Below are 23,235 nucleotides of genomic sequence, written 5' to 3'. Positions count from 1 at the left end.
TTCTGAGTGTTCCCAAAACACATCTCACAGACCAGTATTCACTTGTATTTCTCTTCATTTATCTCTTTTCTTCAATATTTTATGCATTAATTTTCAAAAATATAAATTGCCTGTAGAGTTCCTTCACATTCACACTTTTTTTTGGTTTGTTTTTTTTTCCCTGAGGCAAGTGGTGTTAAGTGACTTGCCCAGGGTCACACAGCTAGAAAATATTAAGAATCTGAGGCTGAATTTGAAAGCAGATCCTCCTAAGGACAGGGCCAGCACTCTATCCATTATATTATGTAGCTGCTCCTACATTGGACTTTTAAAGATAGGTCTCCTTCCTCAGCAGAATTGTTACTGGTTCTGTCTTCATAATTTTATTACTGAAAGATTGCCAACATTCATCTCTTAAAAGTTTTTGTAGGAATTTTGTCCCTGTGATTTCTCCATGACCTTATCTGGAAACCTTGAATTTTGGTTTCCACAATCTAGAGTGCACAGTAAACTAAATACTCTTCTCTCACAAACTGAGGCAATCATTAAGTGACTTGCCCAAGATCAGAGACACAGTGTGTTTCTGAGGCCAGATGAAAACTCAGATCTCCCTGACCACTGCTCTCTCCACTGTGTCCACAAGAACTCTTTCTGAGGAGCTGTAAAAATATCCCAGGTGAAAGGAAAAGGGCTCATTGTAAGTAACCAGAACCATTTCTCTAGGGTATGAATTCCTGTAGGCAGAGGGGAGTGGGGACTTTGAGAGTCTTGCTACTTTCTTGCAGGGTTGGAATACAGAAAGTGAACTTGTCCGGCAGAACTTTGTCCAAAAGCAGTCTGACATTTTCAGGTAAGGTTTCTTAGAAACTAGATGCATGGTCAAAGGATATGAACAGACAATTTTCAGATGATAAAATTGCAACTATTTCCACTCATATGAAAAGTGTTCCAAATCACTACTAATCAAGAGAAATGCGAATTAAGACAACTCTGAGATACCACTACACACCTGTCAGATTGGCTAAGATGACAGGAACAAATAATGATGAATGTTGAGGGGATGTGGGAAAACTGGGACACTAATGCATTGTTGGTGGAGTTGTGAAAGAATCCGGCCATTGTGGAGAGCAATTTGGAACTCTGCCCAAAAAGTTATCAAACTGTGCATACCCTTTGATCCAGCAGTGCTACTACTGGGCTTATATACTAAAGAAATACTAAAGAAGGGAAAGGGACCTGTGTGTGCCAAAATGTTTGTGGCAGCCCTTTTTGTAGTGGATAGTAACTGGAAAATGAATGGATGCCCATCAATTGGAGAATGGTTGGGTAAATTATGGTATATGAACGTTATGGAATATTATTGTTCTGTAAGAAATGACCAGCAGGAGGAATACAGAGAGGCCTGCAGAGACTTACATTGATGCTGTGTAAAATGAGCAGAACCAGGAGATCACTATACACTTCAACAAGGATATTGTATGAAGATATATTCTAAGGGAAGTGGGTATCTTCAACATAGAGAAGATCTAATTCAGTTCCAGTTGATCAATGATGGACAGAAACAGCTACACCCAGAGAAGGAACACTGGGAATTGAGTGTAAACTGTTTGCACTATTGTCTTTCTACCCAGGTTACTTATACCTTTGGAATCCAATTCTTATCGTGCAACAAGAAATTTATTTTTACACACATATATTGTATCTAGGACATACTGTAACATATTTAACATGTATGGGATTGCCTGTCATCTAGGGGAGGGAGTAGAGGAAGGGACGGGAAAATTTGGAAAAGTAAATACAAGGGTTAATGTTGTAAAAAAAAAAAAAAATTACCCATGCATATGTACTGTCAAAAATAAATAAATTAAATTAATTTTTTTAAAAAAGAAGAAACTAGATGCAAAACTCTCTGCAAGCATCCTTCTCCCCTCCTATGTTGCTGCAAATTTATAATACAAGCAACTTCTGGGAGGTGGGAGATCATGGCTTAGGGTGATAATGATTGAGCTGTTTCAGCAGGCATCACTGCCTTACTCACAGAAAGTTAATACAATCCCATAATCATTACAACTGGATATTCCTATATCTTGACTGACACTGGATTGATATTTTCAACCTCTCCCATTATAACTGGTGCAACAAGAGTTTTCAAATGCAAAAGAGCATTTCACAGCCCTTGCAAAGAGATGCCAAGTGTGTTTGTTCTATAAATATTACCAGGAGCCTGGACTCATTTCTCAAAAGAAGTGCCTTTATTGCTGGGAAAGCAGAGGGAATCAAACAATATCAGGAAACTGTTCAAAGGAGGTAGTCTGTAATGGGCATTTATAGAAGGAAGCACAGGTTATCTCCCACATGGTGAGGATACTCTTCAACTTGCTGGGGACCCTCATTTTGCAATGTTTAGCAGGAACCAAATTTCCTTCACCTCACTGAATGGGACGCTGCATTATATATGCCACATGTCAAAGCCCCTCTACCTGGATGGTTGGGAAACCCCATTCTGTAATTCTGTTCCCTGTGGACAACTGCCTAAAAAGAAACTCACACAAGCCCTACAGGGGCCATTTTCAACTCTGACCAACTGGCCTTAAAGACCATTCATGTACTTAGATACTTAGCATTTCCATCAGCTTCTCATTCTCACAACAGTGATAGCAAAGCAAAGAAAGAAATGAAATTACTACAGACCAAGTTTCATATGTGGATACCATTGCATCTTTCTTATGAAAGGGATTACTCAAAGTGGCTAAGAACCTCCAAATGATGGTTACCTGCCCTGGATGGGGATCCTTCTGAAATCAGAAGATCTTTGTTTCCATTCCTGGCCTTCTAATATCCCTAAGATAAAAGCCACTACACTTGGTCTGTCACAAAAGAAAGGGGTATAATTCTCAGTCATGCACTGAAATGAATCAATGGAGAAGAGGGAAATCATGGCAGTCACTGCTTAGGGGGTCCATAGCTAAGCATGCAAACTTCTGGGACAGAAGCACTTTTAAAGTTACCTCCATGACCTGGATTCCAAGAGGAGTTTATACCTCCGGTTCTCTTTGGATTTCCTAGGCCATTTACCTATAAATTTTCATAATTGCCCTCAATAATCAAATCAGTAATTTTATCTAAAATGTCTTGAGGCTTGGCAAAGATAAGCAAGTTTGATTTTTCTCCCCAACTTCTTCCTAATGCCTCAAGTATTAAACCAAGAGCAAGCGAGATCTTAAGATAGGATACACAGCCTTCAGGCAGGTTAGGGAAGAAAAATCACATATAAATACTGGATCAGGAAAACACAAGGAGCTAAACTCACAGTTTTGTGCAGAGAGAAAAGCAGACTTCTCAACATTGCTGAAAAACCATTCTCTCTTTTCCATTGTGACTGCATCTTCTTCTACAGGTGAGTTAAGGAAAGTTTGGGATCTTCTCTTTCCAGTGAGGCTCATGTATGGGGACATGAGTCAAAATGCAGAGCAGAAAAAAATCAGGCATGTATTTGGGAAAGAATTTCACAGGGTTCTAAGCTTTTAGTTTTCATCCGTTATATTACTCAATGAAAAAAGTTTACTAATAAGAGACTATAGTATGCAGAAAGGTCTGTAAAATTATGAGTAAATGTCTACGAATATAGCAGACATACTAAGCCTAAAGAGGAAAAAAGAGTGGGGAAAGAGAGGAAAAGTGACCACACATTTATAGGCAACAACTACAAACATATCCTCAATATCCATCATATCTAGTGTTCACTCTAAATTTACTCTCAACTTCTTTGACCTACAAGTGAATAAAACATTAGTCTCCTTATCACTGACTTAATTATCCAAAGATATTGGAGAGGAGTGGGAAGAAGGAAAGAGTTTTTGATATATTGTCCAGGTAAGGTAAGACACTTGTATAAAACAAATGTTGAATGTTTTTGAAATAGGCTGCAGCAGTCAGAAGAGTCTCTGAACATTCTGTTAGCACCAAAGATAGCCACCATGAGACTATTCTTTTGTCTTGTTTCCCTTTTCTTGGGACTTTCATATTGTCTTCCAACAAGAAACACAAAGCTGGACACAGAATGGGAACTGTTTAAGTCCACCTATGGGAGGAATTATACTAAGGTAAGTGTTCATCTATTTTGTGAGAATCTGTATGTAATACATGGAAATGTGCATACCTCAAAGATCCAAGGGAGGGGATAGTTCCTCTGAACTCTACCCTACTGAGACCTCTCTTTGCAGCACTGAGTTCAGTTTTTTGGCAACCAATAGGAGAAATCACCTGGACAAAAAGGAAATTTGGCCATGAGATGGCTACAACAAAGATGAGAAAATTGAAACACTAACAAATGCTGTTTAGTTGAAGTTACTTGGAAACTGAAAGTCAAAAGAATTACAGTTATAACTACCATGGGTGACTTCTAGTACATGCACTTATAGGAAGGCAATAAAGTTTATTCAGCTTAGTTACTTTTTTCTACAATGTAAACTTTAGAAAACTGCTTGGAATGAATAGATCTGAGATCATAATAAGGAGAAATTACCTAGCAATGGATGTTATTGCAAAGTGGCTTGAATGTATTAAATGGATCGATCGAGTACCATCCAGAGGTAAAAAAAGATTTTAGAGAAGACTATTTAGGTATGGATTGGATTAAATCAACCCCTGAGGTACTTCCTCATTTAAGGTAGCTAATTCCACATCACAGAATTGTATATTGCAGGAAAGGGAAGGAAATGGAAAGTGACTAAATTTTAACTTGTTGTTGAAGAGACAATTTATGTTCCCAGTGGTAAATACCCATGCTTTGAAAGTCATGGAAATATGACAGTAAACTTGCAACTCTAAGGCAGAGAACTCATGGCCATCTCTCTATTACCATTACCTCTTTGGTTCTCAATTTTCTCATAGGAAGAGGATCCTTTTAGGAGAAAAATATGGGAGCAGAACTTGAAGTTGATTAAGGAGCACAATCACCAGTATAATGTGGGGAATCAGAGTTACTACCTAGAAATGAATGCTTTTGGGGACAAGGTAAGTGTGATAAATTCATTAATTCAATACATTTTTATCACGCATCTATTATGTGCCAGGCAGTGTGCTTTTAGCTCACTAAATTACCTAGGGTAACAAAGAGACAATAAGATAGGCCCTGCCTTCAAAAACTTCCACTGTAATGGGGAAGGCCCCCAGAGAAGGTAACCTGGAAGAGAACTGAGGTGTTAAAGGATTGGAGGTCATGCTAAGGATGAAGAATAGGGTTATGTAAGAGAACCCAGAAGGACAGGACAGAAGACTTTGGATGATGGTTGTATAATTGGTTTTAAGAATTCTGAAACATAAAAGGGCTCAGGGGTGGGAGATGGCAAAACTGAGGATATGATCATCTTAGTGTGAGACTGATATCAATGGAGGAGCACCTCATAAAAGGGGAGGAGGTGGAGGAAGTGAGTGATTAAGGAATTGGAGGAAACCTCCATAAGGACATAGAAGTCCCTTAGTTGGGGCAGCAGTTGTAGAGGGGAGTCAAACTGTAAGCCAGGTATCAAACTGATCACAGAATGAAGCAGAATGATTTAGAGGTATAGTTTGTACATAAAAAAATTACCAGCATTTTCAGTGGATGGTAGCTGTGAATAGCAGCAGCCTCAAAGGAAGAGAAGTTCCCCAATGGAGGAAGAATGTAGTGTTCTCTTTCCCATGTCTTGGAGGTCTTCAAGCAGCCTTCTTTTCAGTAGAGTATTTTGGTATTTACCAAAAGAATAGCCAGGTTTTAAAGTCCAAAATCTTTATTGTCTCTTTGCCTGGGGCCATGCTAGCTTGGTCCCAGTGGAGGAAATGCAGGAATATAGGCTACTAAGGTGATGTGAGATGAAGTGAGTCTGACTCCCAAGTTTTTGTGCTTCAGCCTCCAGCCAATACAAACTTGAATAATGGAACGAATCTGTCTCTGCCTCCTTTGGCTAAGTTTGGCTCAGCTTATATTCTCTGCACTGAGTATAAACCAATTATTATATCACTAAGAAACCATTATTTGTTATAAGATTAAATCAATCATGCTGAACTTGGAGAACTATTAATCACCATGCTAAACTAGACAACCATTGACTCATCAATTCCACTGCCTTAACATCTTCTAAGAATCCTTGTTTCAGAGTGCTGGCCCATAACATGGGAAGAAAAATAGAGAAAAAAACTGGGGCGTCAAAAGTATTCCAACTCCTGTGCCCCAGCCAATGAGTTGGGAAGAATGAGGGAAGATGCAGCCAGTATTGGCCAGGGGGTTCAGGGGAGATGGGTCATCCCCCCAATTATCTTTCTCTGAAAAAAGGACACCCATTCTGTGCAATTGTTTCATTCTTTCAGACTGATGAGGAATTCAACCTCATGATGAGCCGGCCCATGACACCGAGGACAGGAAAAAATGGCAAAACCCACTGTAACTCACCTTTAGGTGACATTCCCAGATCAGTAGACTGGAGGAAGCGTGGCTTTTTAACACCCGTGGTACAACAGGTATTTCCCCCCTTCCAGGGTTTCTTCTTGAACTCTGCTTTATTGAGCATATTTCCATTCAGAGCTGCCACCTTTAAACCTGCAAGAAACTGGGCCAGAAAATAGGGAGACTTCAAGGGACTTGGCACGGGCCCCGATCCTGGCCATGTCTCCTTCCCACTAAGTGATGAGCCATGGAGCAGAAGTCCCAAAGTCCTTCTCAGGGGACAGAAAACCAGAACTCTTACCAGAATGTTAAGTGCTTCTCCCTGATTCTTTTGTCTAGCAACCAATGGAGACCTCTCCTGTCATGGTCAGAGGCTTGCACTCACTGAGCCCCTCAGGAGCTTAAGCACAAGGCTCAGTGAATGCTATCTCTTCTTTCAGGGTACCTGTGGCTCCTGCTGGGCCTTCTCAGCAGCTGGAGCTCTGGAAGGCCAGCTCTTCCGCACAACAGGCAAAAATGTGCAACTGAGCAAACAGCAGCTAGTAGACTGTACAGCAGGAAGTAGCTGTGTTGGGGGATTCGTCACCGCGGCCTACGATTACCTCATAGAACAGGGAGGCCTTACCACTGAGTTCTGCTACCCATACCAGAACCAGGTACATGAGGAAACCTTCTGTCCTGGACACGGGGCTGGCCCCTCTGGTCAAGGCTGGGTAAAGGCAAATCCAGCTGGCTCCTTGGGCATAAGGCCAAGGGAAACCACTTGCTCCTGAAACCAAGAAAAGGTTTGTGGAAGGGATGAGCTTGTTTGTCCTTCCATGTCCAAGAGGACCATGACCTCGGAGAGCTGATGTCCCAATGAGCAAGGGAGCTGCACTGAAGGAAGGGACATTTTCTATAATTTAAGCATGTTCATGTAGCACCTAACGGCAACAATGGCAACAACCATCAGAGAAACCAGCAGAAAATTTGACTAAGACAGTGACTATGCCTTTCTTTTTCATAAAATGCATGCAAGTTTGCAGTGAACAAACCAGGCATTTGGAAGTCCCTCTAATATATGGATTGCCTTAAAATGCCTTTTCCCCAAGGGTACAACAGCCAGAAACCCTTAGGCTTCCATGCTGTCTGCTGACTTGGCAAGCTTCTAGTGTGAATAAAAGTGGGGTTTGAGATCTCTTCTCCTCCTCTGTATTATGGGAGGGCTCAGCATGTGGTGGAAGTCCTCACCACTCTGAAAGAATGGCAACCTTTACGCTTTTACCCTTTGCACACCAAGGGTTGGATGCCACATCTTCCAGGGCCCCCTATCGAGACACAAACCTGCTGGTTAAGAAAGCAAGCCCATATACTGTAATATATTTAACATATATAAGACTGCTTGCCATCTGGGGGAGGGGGTTGGGGAAGGAAGGGAAAAAATCTGAATAGAAGTAAGTGTAAGGGATAATGTTGTAAAAAATTACCCATGCATATGTACTGTCAAAAAAATGTTATAATTATAAAATAAAATAAAAATTAAAAAAAAAAAAAAGAAAGAAAGAAAGCCCAGCTGGGTCCATCTCTCTGTAAAAATGTCATTAGATACTTGAGCTTTCCTCAGATTCCTGGAAATGATGTTCATCTGTTCATCCCCAACCTTTGCTGACTTCCTCCATGTGATTATCTCTTTCAGAAAAATGAGTGGTGCTACTCCACATCTAGATGTCCACATCTTACAATGAGAGGTTATAAAAAGCTCCCCCCTGGAGATGAAAAAGCCCTGATGGAAGCTGTGGCAACCGTGGGGCCATTGTCCGTGGCGATGCATGCCACATACTCCTTCCGTTTCTATCGAGGAGGTGAGCCATCAGACAGACTTGGTGTCAGTCAGATATGGTGTCCAAAAAGAAAAGGCTCAACTGTGGAAGATTGAGCTAAATAAATAATACAAGGTTGAATGGATCTCAGGGGCTATGCTAAGTGCTCTCTATAAGAATTATCTTCCATTTCATTCTTCCAAAATCTCAGGAAGATGAATACTAGTATCATTCCCATATTAAAAAGAGGGAACTTAGGCAAACAGAAACAAGTGACTTGACCAACATCTCACAGCTAGGAAGGATCTCTTTGCACTTAGGACCTCCTAACACAAGCCCTGTCCCCTTTCCAATAAGCCACCAAACTCACCCAAAGTGCTCTTTTCTTTCCTTCTCTAGGACTCTTCACTGAACCACGTTGTGACCCGAATTATTTGAACCATGCTGTCGTGTTGGTTGGATATGGAGAAGAAGAATCCATTAATAAGTTTATTCAATCAGAAGAAAACTATTGTATTTTAGATAAGTTAAATGGCCAAGGCCAATTTGGAGGCAGGAAATATTGGATTATTAAAAATAGGTATGGAAGGAGGAACATGACAAAGCTGTAGAACTGCCTTGTGAAGGAGGGAAGAGCTTTGAGGACTCTTGTATTCAGTGGAGTTTACCTAGATTTAAGAACCTGGACATCCACTGGGATTTGTTTTCTCCACTTGGTCCATGAAAAGCAGAGTGTCTTAGCTCTTTAACAGAGCCGGCTTTTTACCACTTGCTGTGTTTCACAATCTGGCATTGATTCCTTCTGAGCCTTGACAACAAATTCCTCTTTCACCTACCTCAGTTGCATTTGGGGATTGAGCCAATATTCCAATAGCCATGTGGCTCAGGATATCCAAATCCTGTTTTTTCTGTGGATGCCTTAGGCTCACTGTCATTATACTCTCAGAAATGAAGACAAAGTACAAAACATACACTTTCATTTGCAAGGTGGATTCTCTTAATAGCTGCCCAGGTAATAATTCAGTTCTCTTTGCTTTCAGCTTTGGTGAGGCCTGGGGTGAAAATGGCTACATGCGTATTGCAAGGACCGGGAACAACCACTGTGGTATTGCTTCTGATTCCGTCTATCCTCTTCTGTAAGCGGATGGAGAGATCGTTCCCTGGATCTGTGTTCTGGGCCCATAGAAGAAGAAATCCTCTTCTGTTAGCAGTCAGCAGCAGTGAGATAAGACTCCAAGATCTGAGACCAAGTTTTGTCAGCCTAACAAAAGACTTTCACACCTGCTTCTTCTTGGTTTGCTACCAATGTGGATCCAGATATGAGCTATGCTAGCATTCTGTGTAATAAAGCAAATATTTTATTTTTTATTTTTTTGTTCTATTTTTGGGGTGAGGTGATTGGGGTTAAGTGAGTAGCCCAGGGTCACACAACTAGGAAGTATTAAGTGTCTAAGGCTACATTTGAACTCAGGTCCTTTTCACTCCAGAGCCAGTGCATCAACTACTATACGACTCAGCTGTCCCTACAACATATTATTTTAACAGCAATGGGGGTTTTCTTTTTTCCCTGAGTTCCAGCTAGAAGGCTTGATATCCAGCATATGAAAATCCTGAAAATTTTTCTGAATGAGAAAGCAGTATAGATATACTGAGCTTCATTGTTTATTAGAGTATCTTAGCCAAGAGATGACCACAACATTCTCAGTGTTACTAAATGGAAGCCAGAAGATTAGCATTACTGGGATCTGAACTGATTAACAGTACTCCAATACAACTTTGTTTGAAGAAAGGAAGATTCGTATTCCATAATTGGGTATTACCCACATGCAAGTACCAGCTATCCTCTATATGTCAACCAGCCACTTTCTTTCAGGTCCCTGCTTCCTAGTCTCCTCCAAGAAGACAATATTTCTTTTGCCACTGATTTGCACCTCAGTCTCTCTCACACAAATGACATTTACCACATTACAAGAATCTGTCTCTCTCATCACTATAGCAAATTAAGTAATAGTAAAGTCTGCATAATATTTTTAATCCTTTCTTATAATAATCATGAGTCCACACAGATCATTTGATATTTATTTAGCATCTAGTATGTGCTTGGTGACAGACAGATAATTGGTTTAAAAAGAAAAGCTTTAATTGGTTTAAAAAGAAAAGTAGTGCTACAACTCTGATGTCATTTCAGTAAGTTTCCACTAGGTTTATAAACAAATGTCATCTCTGCCTCTGTACTAAATAGCTAAATGAGAAAAGTCCAATTTAGAGAGGTAGGCATGTACTCTTGAGCTATAAAGATCTTACATTTCTCTTGAAATACCACTCCAACTGGATCCACACTAAAAACTGACTAAAATAATGAGCATCCTACATAAAATTAAGTTGGAATGTTTCCTCCTATCAGTTTTACCACAATTAGTGCTCTTGGGAAATATCATGATTAACAGCCATTGTCCTATAGGAAGCAGCATGTTGCAACTGACAGAAGTTTCCTCTGGGCAACTTTGAATCAAGGCTTCCTCCTGGCAAATGTGTTTGTGTGGACTTCTAGGCCCACAGGGCAAGTCACCTGCCTCAGACTACTCTCTCTACCTAAGTGACTGAGATATCACTCAATTAGTAGAGGGAGTTCCTCACCAGGTGCTTCACACTTTCCTGAATTCTCAAGTCCAGGAAAAAAAGAAAGATAATGCATCCAATATATGATAAGGTTAAGAAAGAAATGGCAAAACTCCTGCCCCAGCATTAAAAAGGATTCCAGTTAGATCACAGCTACATTAAAATTGTATTTTGTAGACCAAAAGGTTTGGCATTTGTCAATGTTGTAAAATTACCCATGCATATATCTGGTAAATAAAAACTATTAATAAAAAAAAAAAAAAAAAGAAATTTAGAGCTACTGAGAGTTTTAGTCACTTGCCCAGAGTTAAACAGGTAACATGTGTCTTCCTGAGTTCAAGGCTCATCTTCTAACAAGATTTAATAAGCTGATTGTCTGTGATTTCACATGAATGATGAATGTTGAACAACTCCAAGTGCAAGATCTCTTTTTAATAAACTGCCATCCAGCCATAAAAAAAAAAAAATTGTATTTTGTTTCAGTCCCTTTGAACATTTTCCTCACACTTCTAGTTAGAATAATTAATTTATAAGGGGGCAGTACACAAAAGCAGGAAGTAAGATTGCAAAGGGGAACCTGGAAGTCATGATAGGCTGCCCCATATATCAAAAGAACATGATAAAATATACTAACTAACTGTCTCATAATTGTCTAAAAACAGCTCCTGAGACATGAACTAAACCCAGAGAAGACAGTTAGACTGAGTCTAAGCTTTGGAGCCTGAGAATTGTGGATGGTTTCTGAGCCTCCCATGAGCTCCAGACACCCAAAGTTGTTGTTGAGGTGATATGGATATGTTAATGAACTAAAGCCCAGGGTGCACAATTCAGAGCATCTCCCCCACCACAACAGTCTACATAGGAGACCCAAAGCAATGGCCCACAGCACTTCTCAGGGCCCATGCTACTTACGTGTTGCTAACAACAATCCATAGGCATGGGAAGGCTTCTCCATTCTCATCCCATGCCAGTGTATGCCCAGCTCTTGTACCTTGAGAGTCTGCCCCTTCTGTGTCATTTGAGAATGAACCCAGTTTTTGACTGATTCTCAAGCATAGACCAGAATCTTGAGGCCTTCTGTTCTGTCCACTCATACATCTTTTTCTTCTCATTAAAAAAAAAAAAAAAAAAAGAGCTTAGTAATTCTGCTTTCTATCCATTATTATTAAGGGAATCCCCATGAAGCTGTGAGACCACACCTTATTCAACCATTTTTATTGTCCTTAATATTCTGAGTGTTCCCAAAACACATCTCACAGACCAGTATTCACTTGTATTTCTCTTCATTTATCTCTTTTCTTCAATATTTTATGCATTAATTTTCAAAAATATAAATTGCCTGTAGAGTTCCTTCACATTCACACTTTTTTTTGGTTTGTTTTTTTTTTCCCTGAGGCAAGTGGTGTTAAGTGACTTGCCCAGGGTCACACAGCTAGAAAATATTAAGAATCTGAGGCTGAATTTGAAAGCAGATCCTCCTAAGGACAGGGCCAGCACTCTATCCATTATATTATGTAGCTGCTCCTACATTGGACTTTTAAAGATAGGTCTCCTTCCTCAGCAGAATTGTTACTGGTTCTGTCTTCATAATTTTATTACTGAAAGATTGCCAACATTCATCTCTTAAAAGTTTTTGTAGGAATTTTGTCCCTGTGATTTCTCCATGACCTTATCTGGAAACCTTGAATTTTGGTTTCCACAATCTAGAGTGCACAGTAAACTAAATACTCTTCTCTCACAAACTGAGGCAATCATTAAGTGACTTGCCCAAGATCAGAGACACAGTGTGTTTCTGAGGCCAGATGAAAACTCAGATCTCCCTGACCACTGCTCTCTCCACTGTGTCCACAAGAACTCTTTCTGAGCAACAATTGCAGCAACATAGGAGGGGAGAAGGATGCTTGCAGAGAGTTTTGCATCTAGTTTCTTCTTTTTTAAAAAAATTAATTTAATTTATTTATTTTTGACAGTACATATGCATGGGTAATTTTTTTTTTTTTTTACAACATTAACCCTTGTATTTACTTTTCCAAATTTTCCCGTCCCTTCCTCTACTCCCTCCCCTAGATGACAGGCAATCCCATACATGTGGGGTGAATATCCCAGGTGAAAGGAAAAGGGCTCATTGTAAGTAACCAGAACCATTTCTCTAGGGTATGAATTCCTGTAGGCAGAGGGGAGTGGGGACTTTGAGAGTTTTGCTACTTTCTTGCAGGGTTGGAATACAGAAAGTGAACTTGTCCGGCAGAACTTTGTCCAAAAGCAGTCTGACATTTTCAGGTAAGGTTTCTTAGAAACTAGATGCATGGTCAAAGGATATGAACAGACAATTTTCAGATGATAAAATTGCAACTATTTCCACTCATATGAAAAGTGTTCCAAATCACTACTAATCAAGAGAAATGCGAATTAAGACAACTCTGAGATACCACTACACACCTGTCAGATTGGCTAAGATGACAGGAACAAATAATGATGAATGTTGAGGGGATGTGGGAAAACTGGGACACTAATGCATTGTTGGTGGAGTTGTGAAAGAATCCGGCCATTGTGGAGAGCAATTTGGAACTCTGCCCAAAAAGTTATCAAACTGTGCATACCCTTTGATCCAGCAGTGCTACTACTGGGCTTATATACTAAAGAAATACTAAAGAAGGGAAAGGGACCTGTGTGTGCCAAAATGTTTGTGGCAGCCCTTTTTGTAGTGGATAGTAACTGGAAAATGAATGGATGCCCATCAATTGGAGAATGGTTGGGTAAATTATGGTATATGAACGTTATGGAATATTATTGTTCTGTAAGAAATGACCAGCAGGAGGAATACAGAGAGGCCTGCAGAGACTTACATTGATGCTGTGTAAAATGAGCAGAACCAGGAGATCACTATACACTTCAACAAGGATATTGTATGAAGATATATTCTAAGGGAAGTGGGTATCTTCAACATAGAGAAGATCTAATTCAGTTCCAGTTGATCAATGATGGACAGAAACAGCTACACCCAGAGAAGGAACACTGGGAATTGAGTGTAAACTGTTTGCACTATTGTCTTTCTACCCAGGTTACTTATACCTTTGGAATCCAATTCTTATCGTGCAACAAGAAATTTATTTTTACACACATATATTGTATCTAGGACATACTGTAACATATTTAACATGTATGGGATTGCCTGTCATCTAGGGGAGGGAGTAGAGGAAGGGACGGGAAAATTTGGAAAAGTAAATACAAGGGTTAATGTTGTAAAAAAAAAAAAAAATTACCCATGCATATGTACTGTCAAAAATAAATAAATTAAATTAATTTTTTTAAAAAAGAAGAAACTAGATGCAAAACTCTCTGCAAGCATCCTTCTCCCCTCCTATGTTGCTGCAAATTTATAATACAAGCAACTTCTGGGAGGTGGGAGATCATGGCTTAGGGTGATAATGATTGAGCTGTTTCAGCAGGCATCACTGCCTTACTCACAGAAAGTTAATACAATCCCATAATCATTACAACTGGATATTCCTATATCTTGACTGACACTGGATTGATATTTTCAACCTCTCCCATTATAACTGGTGCAACAAGAGTTTTCAAATGCAAAAGAGCATTTCACAGCCCTTGCAAAGAGATGCCAAGTGTGTTTGTTCTATAAATATTACCAGGAGCCTGGACTCATTTCTCAAAAGAAGTGCCTTTATTGCTGGGAAAGCAGAGGGAATCAAACAATATCAGGAAACTGTTCAAAGGAGGTAGTCTGTAATGGGCATTTATAGAAGGAAGCACAGGTTATCTCCCACATGGTGAGGATACTCTTCAACTTGCTGGGGACCCTCATTTTGCAATGTTTAGCAGGAACCAAATTTCCTTCACCTCACTGAATGGGACGCTGCATTATATATGCCACATGTCAAAGCCCCTCTACCTGGATGGTTGGGAAACCCCATTCTGTAATTCTGTTCCCTGTGGACAACTGCCTAAAAAGAAACTCACACAAGCCCTACAGGGGCCATTTTCAACTCTGACCAACTGGCCTTAAAGACCATTCATGTACTTAGATACTTAGCATTTCCATCAGCTTCTCATTCTCACAACAGTGATAGCAAAGCAAAGAAAGAAATGAAATTACTACAGACCAAGTTTCATATGTGGATACCATTGCATCTTTCTTATGAAAGGGATTACTCAAAGTGGCTAAGAACCTCCAAATGACGGTTACCTGCCCTGGATGGGGATCCTTCTGAAATCAGAAGATCTTTGTTTCCATTCCTGGCCTTCTAATATCCCTAAGATAAAAGCCACTACACTTGGTCTGTCACAAAAGAAAGGGGTATAATTCTCAGTCATGCACTGAAATGAATCAATGGAGAAGAGGGAAATCATGGCAGTCACTGCTTAGGGGGTCCATAGCTAAGCATGCAAACTTCTGGGACAGAAGCACTTTTAAAGTTACCTCCATGACCTGGATTCCAAGAGGAGTTTATACCTCCGGTTCTCTTTGGATTTCCTAGGCCATTTACCTATAAATTTTCATAATTGCCCTCAATAATCAAATCAGTAATTTTATCTAAAATGTCTTGAGGCTTGGCAAAGATAAGCAAGTTTGATTTTTCTCCCCAACTTCTTCCTAATGCCTCAAGTATTAAACCAAGAGCAAGCGAGATCTTAAGATAGGATACACAGCCTTCAGGCAGGTTAGGGAAGAAAAATCACATATAAATACTGGATCAGGAAAACACAAGGAGCTAAACTCACAGTTTTGTGCAGAGAGAAAAGCAGACTTCTCAACATTGCTGAAAAACCATTCTCTCTTTTCCATTGTGACTGCATCTTCTTCTACAGGTGAGTTAAGGAAAGTTTGGGATCTTCTCTTTCCAGTGAGGCTCATGTATGGGGACATGAGTCAAAATGCAGAGCAGAAAAAAATCAGGCATGTATTTGGGAAAGAATTTCACAGGGTTCTAAGCTTTTAGTTTTCATCCGTTATATTACTCAATGAAAAAAGTTTACTAATAAGAGACTATAGTATGCAGAAAGGTCTGTAAAATTATGAGTAAATGTCTACGAATATAGCAGACATACTAAGCCTAAAGAGGAAAAAAGAGTGGGGAAAGAGAGGAAAAGTGACCACACATTTATAGGCAACAACTACAAACATATCCTCAATATCCATCATATCTAGTGTTCACTCTAAATTTACTCTCAACTTCTTTGACCTACAAGTGAATAAAACATTAGTCTCCTTATCACTGACTTAATTATCCAAAGATATTGGAGAGGAGTGGGAAGAAGGAAAGAGTTTTTGATATATTGTCCAGGTAAGGTAAGACACTTGTATAAAACAAATGTTGAATGTTTTTGAAATAGGCTGCAGCAGTCAGAAGAGTCTCTGAACATTCTGTTAGCACCAAAGATAGCCACCATGAGACTATTCTTTTGTCTTGTTTCCCTTTTCTTGGGACTTTCATATTGTCTTCCAACAAGAAACACAAAGCTGGACACAGAATGGGAACTGTTTAAGTCCACCTATGGGAGGAATTATACTAAGGTAAGTGTTCATCTATTTTGTGAGAATCTGTATGTAATACATGGAAATGTGCATACCTCAAAGATCCAAGGGAGGGGATAGTTCCTCTGAACTCTACCCTACTGAGACCTCTCTTTGCAGCACTGAGTTCAGTTTTTTGGCAACCAATAGGAGAAATCACCTGGACAAAAAGGAAATTTGGCCATGAGATGGCTACAACAAAGATGAGAAAATTGAAACACTAACAAATGCTGTTTAGTTGAAGTTACTTGGAAACTGAAAGTCAAAAGAATTACAGTTATAACTACCATGGGTGACTTCTAGTACATGCACTTATAGGAAGGCAATAAAGTTTATTCAGCTTAGTTACTTTTTTCTACAATGTAAACTTTAGAAAACTGCTTGGAATGAATAGATCTGAGATCATAATAAGGAGAAATTACCTAGCAATGGATGTTATTGCAAAGTGGCTTGAATGTATTAAATGGATCGATCGAGTACCATCCAGAGGTAAAAAAAGATTTTAGAGAAGACTATTTAGGTATGGATTGGATTAAATCAACCCCTGAGGTACTTCCTCATTTAAGGTAGCTAATTCCACATCACAGAATTGTATATTGCAGGAAAGGGAAGGAAATGGAAAGTGACTAAATTTTAACTTGTTGTTGAAGAGACAATTTATGTTCCCAGTGGTAAATACCCATGCTTTGAAAGTCATGGAAATATGACAGTAAACTTGCAACTCTAAGGCAGAGAACTCATGGCCATCTCTCTATTACCATTACCTCTTTGGTTCTCAATTTTCTCATAGGAAGAGGATCCTTTTAGGAGAAAAATATGGGAGCAGAACTTGAAGTTGATTAAGGAGCACAATCACCAGTATAATGTGGGGAATCAGAGTTACTACCTAGAAATGAATGCTTTTGGGGACAAGGTAAGTGTGATAAATTCATTAATTCAATACATTTTTATCACGCATCTATTATGTGCCAGGCAGTGTGCTTTTAGCTCACTAAATTACCTAGGGTAACAAAGAGACAATAAGATAGGCCCTGCCTTCAAAAACTTCCACTGTAATGGGGAAGGCCCCCAGAGAAGGTAACCTGGAAGAGAACTGAGGTGTTAAAGGATTGGAGGTCATGCTAAGGATGAAGAATAGGGTTATGTAAGAGAACCCAGAAGGACAGGACAGAAGACTTTGGATGATGGTTGTATAATTGGTTTTAAGAATTCTGAAACATAAAAGGGCTCAGGGGTGGGAGATGGCAAAACTGAGGATATGATCATCTTAGTGTGAGACTGATATCAATGGAGGAGCACCTCATAAAAGGGGAGGAGGTGGAGGAAGTGAGTGATTAAGGAATTGGAGGAAACCTCCATAAGGACATAGAAGTCCCTTAGTTGGGGCAGCAGTTGTAGAGGGGAGTCAAACTGTAAGCCAGGTATCAAACTGATCACAGAATGAAGCAGAATGATTTAGAGGTATAGTTTGTACATAAAAAAATTACCAGCATTTTCAGTGGATGGTAGCTGTGAATAGCAGCAGCCTCAAAGGAAGAGAAGTTCCCCAATGGAGGAAGAATGTAGTGTTCTCTTTCCCATGTCTTGGAGGTCTTCAAGCAGCCTTCTTTTCAGTAGAGTATTTTGGTATTTACCAAAAGAATAGCCAGGTTTTAAAGTCCAAAATCTTTATTGTCTCTTTGCCTGGGGCCATGCTAGCTTGGTCCCAGTGGAGGAAATGCAGGAATATAGGCTACTAAGGTGATGTGAGATGAAGTGAGTCTGACTCCCAAGTTTTTGTGCTTCAGCCTCCAGCCAATACAAACTTGAATAATGGAACGAATCTGTCTCTGCCTCCTTTGGCTAAGTTTGGCTCAGCTTATATTCTCTGCACTGAGTATAAACCAATTATTATATCACTAAGAAACCATTATTTGTTATAAGATTAAATCAATCATGCTGAACTTGGAGAACTATTAATCACCATGCTAAACTAGACAACCATTGACTCATCAATTCCACTGCCTTAACATCTTCTAAGAATCCTTGTTTCAGAGTGCTGGCCCATAACATGGGAAGAAAAATAGAGAAAAAAACTGGGGCGTCAAAAGTATTCCAACTCCTGTGCCCCAGCCAATGAGTTGGGAAGAATGAGGGAAGATGCAGCCAGTATTGGCCAGGGGGTTCAGGGGAGATGGGTCATCCCCCCAATTATCTTTCTCTGAAAAAAGGACACCCATTCTGTGCAATTGTTTCATTCTTTCAGACTGATGAGGAATTCAACCTCATGATGAGCCGGCCCATGACACCGAGGACAGGAAAAAATGGCAAAACCCACTGTAACTCACCTTTAGGTGACATTCCCAGATCAGTAGACTGGAGGAAGCGTGGCTTTTTAACACCCGTGGTACAACAGGTATTTCCCCCCTTCCAGGGTTTCTTCTTGAACTCTGCTTTATTGAGCATATTTCCATTCAGAGCTGCCACCTTTAAACCTGCAAGAAACTGGGCCAGAAAATAGGGAGACTTCAAGGGACTTGGCACGGGCCCCGATCCTGGCCATGTCTCCTTCCCACTAAGTGATGAGCCATGGAGCAGAAGTCCCAAAGTCCTTCTCAGGGGACAGAAAACCAGAACTCTTACCAGAATGTTAAGTGCTTCTCCCTGATTCTTTTGTCTAGCAACCAATGGAGACCTCTCCTGTCATGGTCAGAGGCTTGCACTCACTGAGCCCCTCAGGAGCTTAAGCACAAGGCTCAGTGAATGCTATCTCTTCTTTCAGGGTACCTGTGGCTCCTGCTGGGCCTTCTCAGCAGCTGGAGCTCTGGAAGGCCAGCTCTTCCGCACAACAGGCAAAAATGTGCAACTGAGCAAACAGCAGCTAGTAGACTGTACAGCAGGAAGTAGCTGTGTTGGGGGATTCGTCACCGCGGCCTACGATTACCTCATAGAACAGGGAGGCCTTACCACTGAGTTCTGCTACCCATACCAGAACCAGGTACATGAGGAAACCTTCTGTCCTGGACACGGGGCTGGCCCCTCTGGTCAAGGCTGGGTAAAGGCAAATCCAGCTGGCTCCTTGGGCATAAGGCCAAGGGAAACCACTTGCTCCTGAAACCAAGAAAAGGTTTGTGGAAGGGATGAGCTTGTTTGTCCTTCCATGTCCAAGAGGACCATGACCTCGGAGAGCTGATGTCCCAATGAGCAAGGGAGCTGCACTGAAGGAAGGGACATTTTCTATAATTTAAGCATGTTCATGTAGCACCTAACGGCAACAATGGCAACAACCATCAGAGAAACCAGCAGAAAATTTGACTAAGACAGTGACTATGCCTTTCTTTTTCATAAAATGCATGCAAGTTTGCAGTGAACAAACCAGGCATTTGGAAGTCCCTCTAATATATGGATTGCCTTAAAATGCCTTTTCCCCAAGGGTACAACAGCCAGAAACCCTTAGGCTTCCATGCTGTCTGCTGACTTGGCAAGCTTCTAGTGTGAATAAAAGTGGGGTTTGAGATCTCTTCTCCTCCTCTGTATTATGGGAGGGCTCAGCATGTGGTGGAAGTCCTCACCACTCTGAAAGAATGGCAACCTTTACGCTTTTACCCTTTGCACACCAAGGGTTGGATGCCACATCTTCCAGGGCCCCCTATCGAGACACAAACCTGCTGGTTAAGAAAGCAAGCCCATATACTGTAATATATTTAACATATATAAGACTGCTTGCCATCTGGGGGAGGGGGTTGGGGAAGGAAGGGAAAAAATCTGAATAGAAGTAAGTGTAAGGGATAATGTTGTAAAAAATTACCCATGCATATGTACTGTCAAAAAAATGTTATAATTATAAAATAAAATAAAAATTAAAAAAAAAAAAAAGAAAGAAAGAAAGCCCAGCTGGGTCCATCTCTCTGTAAAAATGTCATTAGATACTTGAGCTTTCCTCAGATTCCTGGAAATGATGTTCATCTGTTCATCCCCAACCTTTGCTGACTTCCTCCATGTGATTATCTCTTTCAGAAAAATGAGTGGTGCTACTCCACATCTAGATGTCCACATCTTACAATGAGAGGTTATAAAAAGCTCCCCCCTGGAGATGAAAAAGCCCTGATGGAAGCTGTGGCAACCGTGGGGCCATTGTCCGTGGCGATGCATGCCACATACTCCTTCCGTTTCTATCGAGGAGGTGAGCCATCAGACAGACTTGGTGTCAGTCAGATATGGTGTCCAAAAAGAAAAGGCTCAACTGTGGAAGATTGAGCTAAATAAATAATACAAGGTTGAATGGATCTCAGGGGCTATGCTAAGTGCTCTCTATAAGAATTATCTTCCATTTCATTCTTCCAAAATCTCAGGAAGATGAATACTAGTATCATTCCCATATTAAAAAGAGGGAACTTAGGCAAACAGAAACAAGTGACTTGACCAACATCTCACAGCTAGGAAGGATCTCTTTGCACTTAGGACCTCCTAACACAAGCCCTGTCCCCTTTCCAATAAGCCACCAAACTCACCCAAAGTGCTCTTTTCTTTCCTTCTCTAGGACTCTTCACTGAACCACGTTGTGACCCGAATTATTTGAACCATGCTGTCGTGTTGGTTGGATATGGAGAAGAAGAATCCATTAATAAGTTTATTCAATCAGAAGAAAACTATTGTATTTTAGATAAGTTAAATGGCCAAGGCCAATTTGGAGGCAGGAAATATTGGATTATTAAAAATAGGTATGGAAGGAGGAACATGACAAAGCTGTAGAACTGCCTTGTGAAGGAGGGAAGAGCTTTGAGGACTCTTGTATTCAGTGGAGTTTACCTAGATTTAAGAACCTGGACATCCACTGGGATTTGTTTTCTCCACTTGGTCCATGAAAAGCAGAGTGTCTTAGCTCTTTAACAGAGCCGGCTTTTTACCACTTGCTGTGTTTCACAATCTGGCATTGATTCCTTCTGAGCCTTGACAACAAATTCCTCTTTCACCTACCTCAGTTGCATTTGGGGATTGAGCCAATATTCCAATAGCCATGTGGCTCAGGATATCCAAATCCTGTTTTTTCTGTGGATGCCTTAGGCTCACTGTCATTATACTCTCAGAAATGAAGACAAAGTACAAAACATACACTTTCATTTGCAAGGTGGATTCTCTTAATAGCTGCCCAGGTAATAATTCAGTTCTCTTTGCTTTCAGCTTTGGTGAGGCCTGGGGTGAAAATGGCTACATGCGTATTGCAAGGACCGGGAACAACCACTGTGGTATTGCTTCTGATTCCGTCTATCCTCTTCTGTAAGCGGATGGAGAGATCGTTCCCTGGATCTGTGTTCTGGGCCCATAGAAGAAGAAATCCTCTTCTGTTAGCAGTCAGCAGCAGTGAGATAAGACTCCAAGATCTGAGACCAAGTTTTGTCAGCCTAACAAAAGACTTTCACACCTGCTTCTTCTTGGTTTGCTACCAATGTGGATCCAGATATGAGCTATGCTAGCATTCTGTGTAATAAAGCAAATATTTTATTTTTTATTTTTTTGTTCTATTTTTGGGGTGAGGTGATTGGGGTTAAGTGAGTAGCCCAGGGTCACACAACTAGGAAGTATTAAGTGTCTAAGGCTACATTTGAACTCAGGTCCTTTTCACTCCAGAGCCAGTGCATCAACTACTATACGACTCAGCTGTCCCTACAACATATTATTTTAACAGCAATGGGGGTTTTCTTTTTTCCCTGAGTTCCAGCTAGAAGGCTTGATATCCAGCATATGAAAATCCTGAAAATTTTTCTGAATGAGAAAGCAGTATAGATATACTGAGCTTCATTGTTTATTAGAGTATCTTAGCCAAGAGATGACCACAACATTCTCAGTGTTACTAAATGGAAGCCAGAAGATTAGCATTACTGGGATCTGAACTGATTAACAGTACTCCAATACAACTTTGTTTGAAGAAAGGAAGATTCGTATTCCATAATTGGGTATTACCCACATGCAAGTACCAGCTATCCTCTATATGTCAACCAGCCACTTTCTTTCAGGTCCCTGCTTCCTAGTCTCCTCCAAGAAGACAATATTTCTTTTGCCACTGATTTGCACCTCAGTCTCTCTCACACAAATGACATTTACCACATTACAAGAATCTGTTTCTCTCATCACTATAGCAAATTAAGTAATAGTAAAGTCTGCATAATATTTTTAATCCTTTCTTATAATAATCATGAGTCCACACAGATCATTTGATATTTATTTAGCATCTAGTATGTGCTTGGTGACAGACAGATAATTGGTTTAAAAAGAAAAGCTTTAATTGGTTTAAAAAGAAAAGTAGTGCTACAACTCTGATGTCATTTCAGTAAGTTTCCACTAGGTTTATAAACAAATGTCATCTCTGCCTCTGTACTAAATAGCTAAATGAGAAAAGTCCAATTTAGAGAGGTAGGCATGTACTCTTGAGCTATAAAGATCTTACATTTCTCTTGAAATACCACTCCAACTGGATCCACACTAAAAACTGACTAAAATAATGAGCATCCTACATAAAATTAAGTTGGAATGTTTCCTCCTATCAGTTTTACCACAATTAGTGCTCTTGGGAAATATCATGATTAACAGCCATTGTCCTATAGGAAGCAGCATGTTGCAACTGACAGAAGTTTCCTCTGGGCAACTTTGAATCAAGGCTTCCTCCTGGCAAATGTGTTTGTGTGGACTTCTAGGCCCACAGGGCAAGTCACCTGCCTCAGACTACTCTCTCTACCTAAGTGACTGAGATATCACTCAATTAGTAGAGGGAGTTCCTCACCAGGTGCTTCACACTTTCCTGAATTCTCAAGTCCAGGAAAAAAAGAAAGATAATGCATCCAATATATGATAAGGTTAAGAAAGAAATGGCAAAACTCCTGCCCCAGCATTAAAAAGGATTCCAG

The 23,235-nt window shown here is 40.3% G+C and overlaps 2 protein-coding genes and 1 long non-coding RNA gene across 3 annotated transcripts in view; 2 read left to right on the top strand and 1 right to left on the bottom strand.

Annotated features, from left to right (window-relative positions):
• Nucleotides 1–3,906, bottom strand: part of LOC141557472 (uncharacterized) — a 35,101-nt gene extending 31,195 nt beyond the window's left edge. Inside the window, exon 1 of the long non-coding RNA XR_012486799.1 lies at nucleotides 3,290–3,906. This is a non-coding gene — a long non-coding RNA (uncharacterized LOC141557472). The remainder of the gene's footprint in view (nucleotides 1–3,289) is intronic.
• A 44-nt stretch (nucleotides 3,907–3,950) lies between these two features.
• Nucleotides 3,951–9,564, top strand: LOC141557465 (cathepsin L2-like). Its single transcript, XM_074293191.1, has 7 exons — nucleotides 3,951–4,082; nucleotides 4,873–4,995; nucleotides 6,328–6,477; nucleotides 6,844–7,059; nucleotides 8,079–8,244; nucleotides 8,602–8,782; nucleotides 9,243–9,564. The coding sequence occupies exons 1-7, from the start codon at nucleotides 3,957–3,959 to the stop codon at nucleotides 9,340–9,342; spliced, it is 1,062 nt and encodes a 353-aa protein (XP_074149292.1). The 5' UTR covers nucleotides 3,951–3,956; the 3' UTR covers nucleotides 9,343–9,564.
• A 3,363-nt stretch (nucleotides 9,565–12,927) lies between these two features.
• LOC141557469 (cathepsin L2-like) lies at nucleotides 12,928–21,838 on the top strand. The gene is made up of 9 exons (XM_074293194.1): nucleotides 12,928–12,948; nucleotides 13,037–13,101; nucleotides 16,174–16,354; nucleotides 17,145–17,267; nucleotides 18,600–18,749; nucleotides 19,116–19,331; nucleotides 20,351–20,516; nucleotides 20,874–21,054; nucleotides 21,515–21,838. The coding sequence occupies exons 3-9, from the start codon at nucleotides 16,229–16,231 to the stop codon at nucleotides 21,612–21,614; spliced, it is 1,062 nt and encodes a 353-aa protein (XP_074149295.1). The 5' UTR covers nucleotides 12,928–12,948; nucleotides 13,037–13,101; nucleotides 16,174–16,228; the 3' UTR covers nucleotides 21,615–21,838.
• The last annotated feature ends 1,397 nt before the right edge of the window (nucleotides 21,839–23,235 follow it).

Source organism: Sminthopsis crassicaudata, chromosome 2 (genome assembly GCF_048593235.1).
Source record: "Sminthopsis crassicaudata isolate SCR6 chromosome 2, ASM4859323v1, whole genome shotgun sequence".
In the NCBI taxonomy this organism is placed as follows: domain Eukaryota; kingdom Metazoa; phylum Chordata; class Mammalia; order Dasyuromorphia; family Dasyuridae; genus Sminthopsis; species Sminthopsis crassicaudata.
This window is presented reverse-complemented; position numbering and strand designations above follow the sequence as displayed.

Bases quoted from the DNA above. Each gene is read 5' to 3' on its own strand.
- LOC141557469 (XM_074293194.1), top strand. From the start codon at position 16,229: ATGAGACTATTCTTTTGTCTTGTTTCCCTTTTCTTGGGACTTTCATAT. The intron at 17,268-18,599 runs GTAAGTGTGATA...TCATTCTTTCAG, and splicing joins TGAATGCTTTTGGGGACAAG to ACTGATGAGGAATTCAACCT. The intron at 18,750-19,115 runs GTATTTCCCCCC...CTCTTCTTTCAG, and splicing joins TAACACCCGTGGTACAACAG to GGTACCTGTGGCTCCTGCTG.
- LOC141557465 (XM_074293191.1), top strand. From the start codon at position 3,957: ATGAGACTATTCTTTTGTCTTGTTTCCCTTTTCTTGGGACTTTCATAT. The intron at 7,060-8,078 runs GTACATGAGGAA...TATCTCTTTCAG, and splicing joins GCTACCCATACCAGAACCAG to AAAAATGAGTGGTGCTACTC. The intron at 8,783-9,242 runs GTATGGAAGGAG...CTTTGCTTTCAG, and splicing joins TATTGGATTATTAAAAATAG to CTTTGGTGAGGCCTGGGGTG.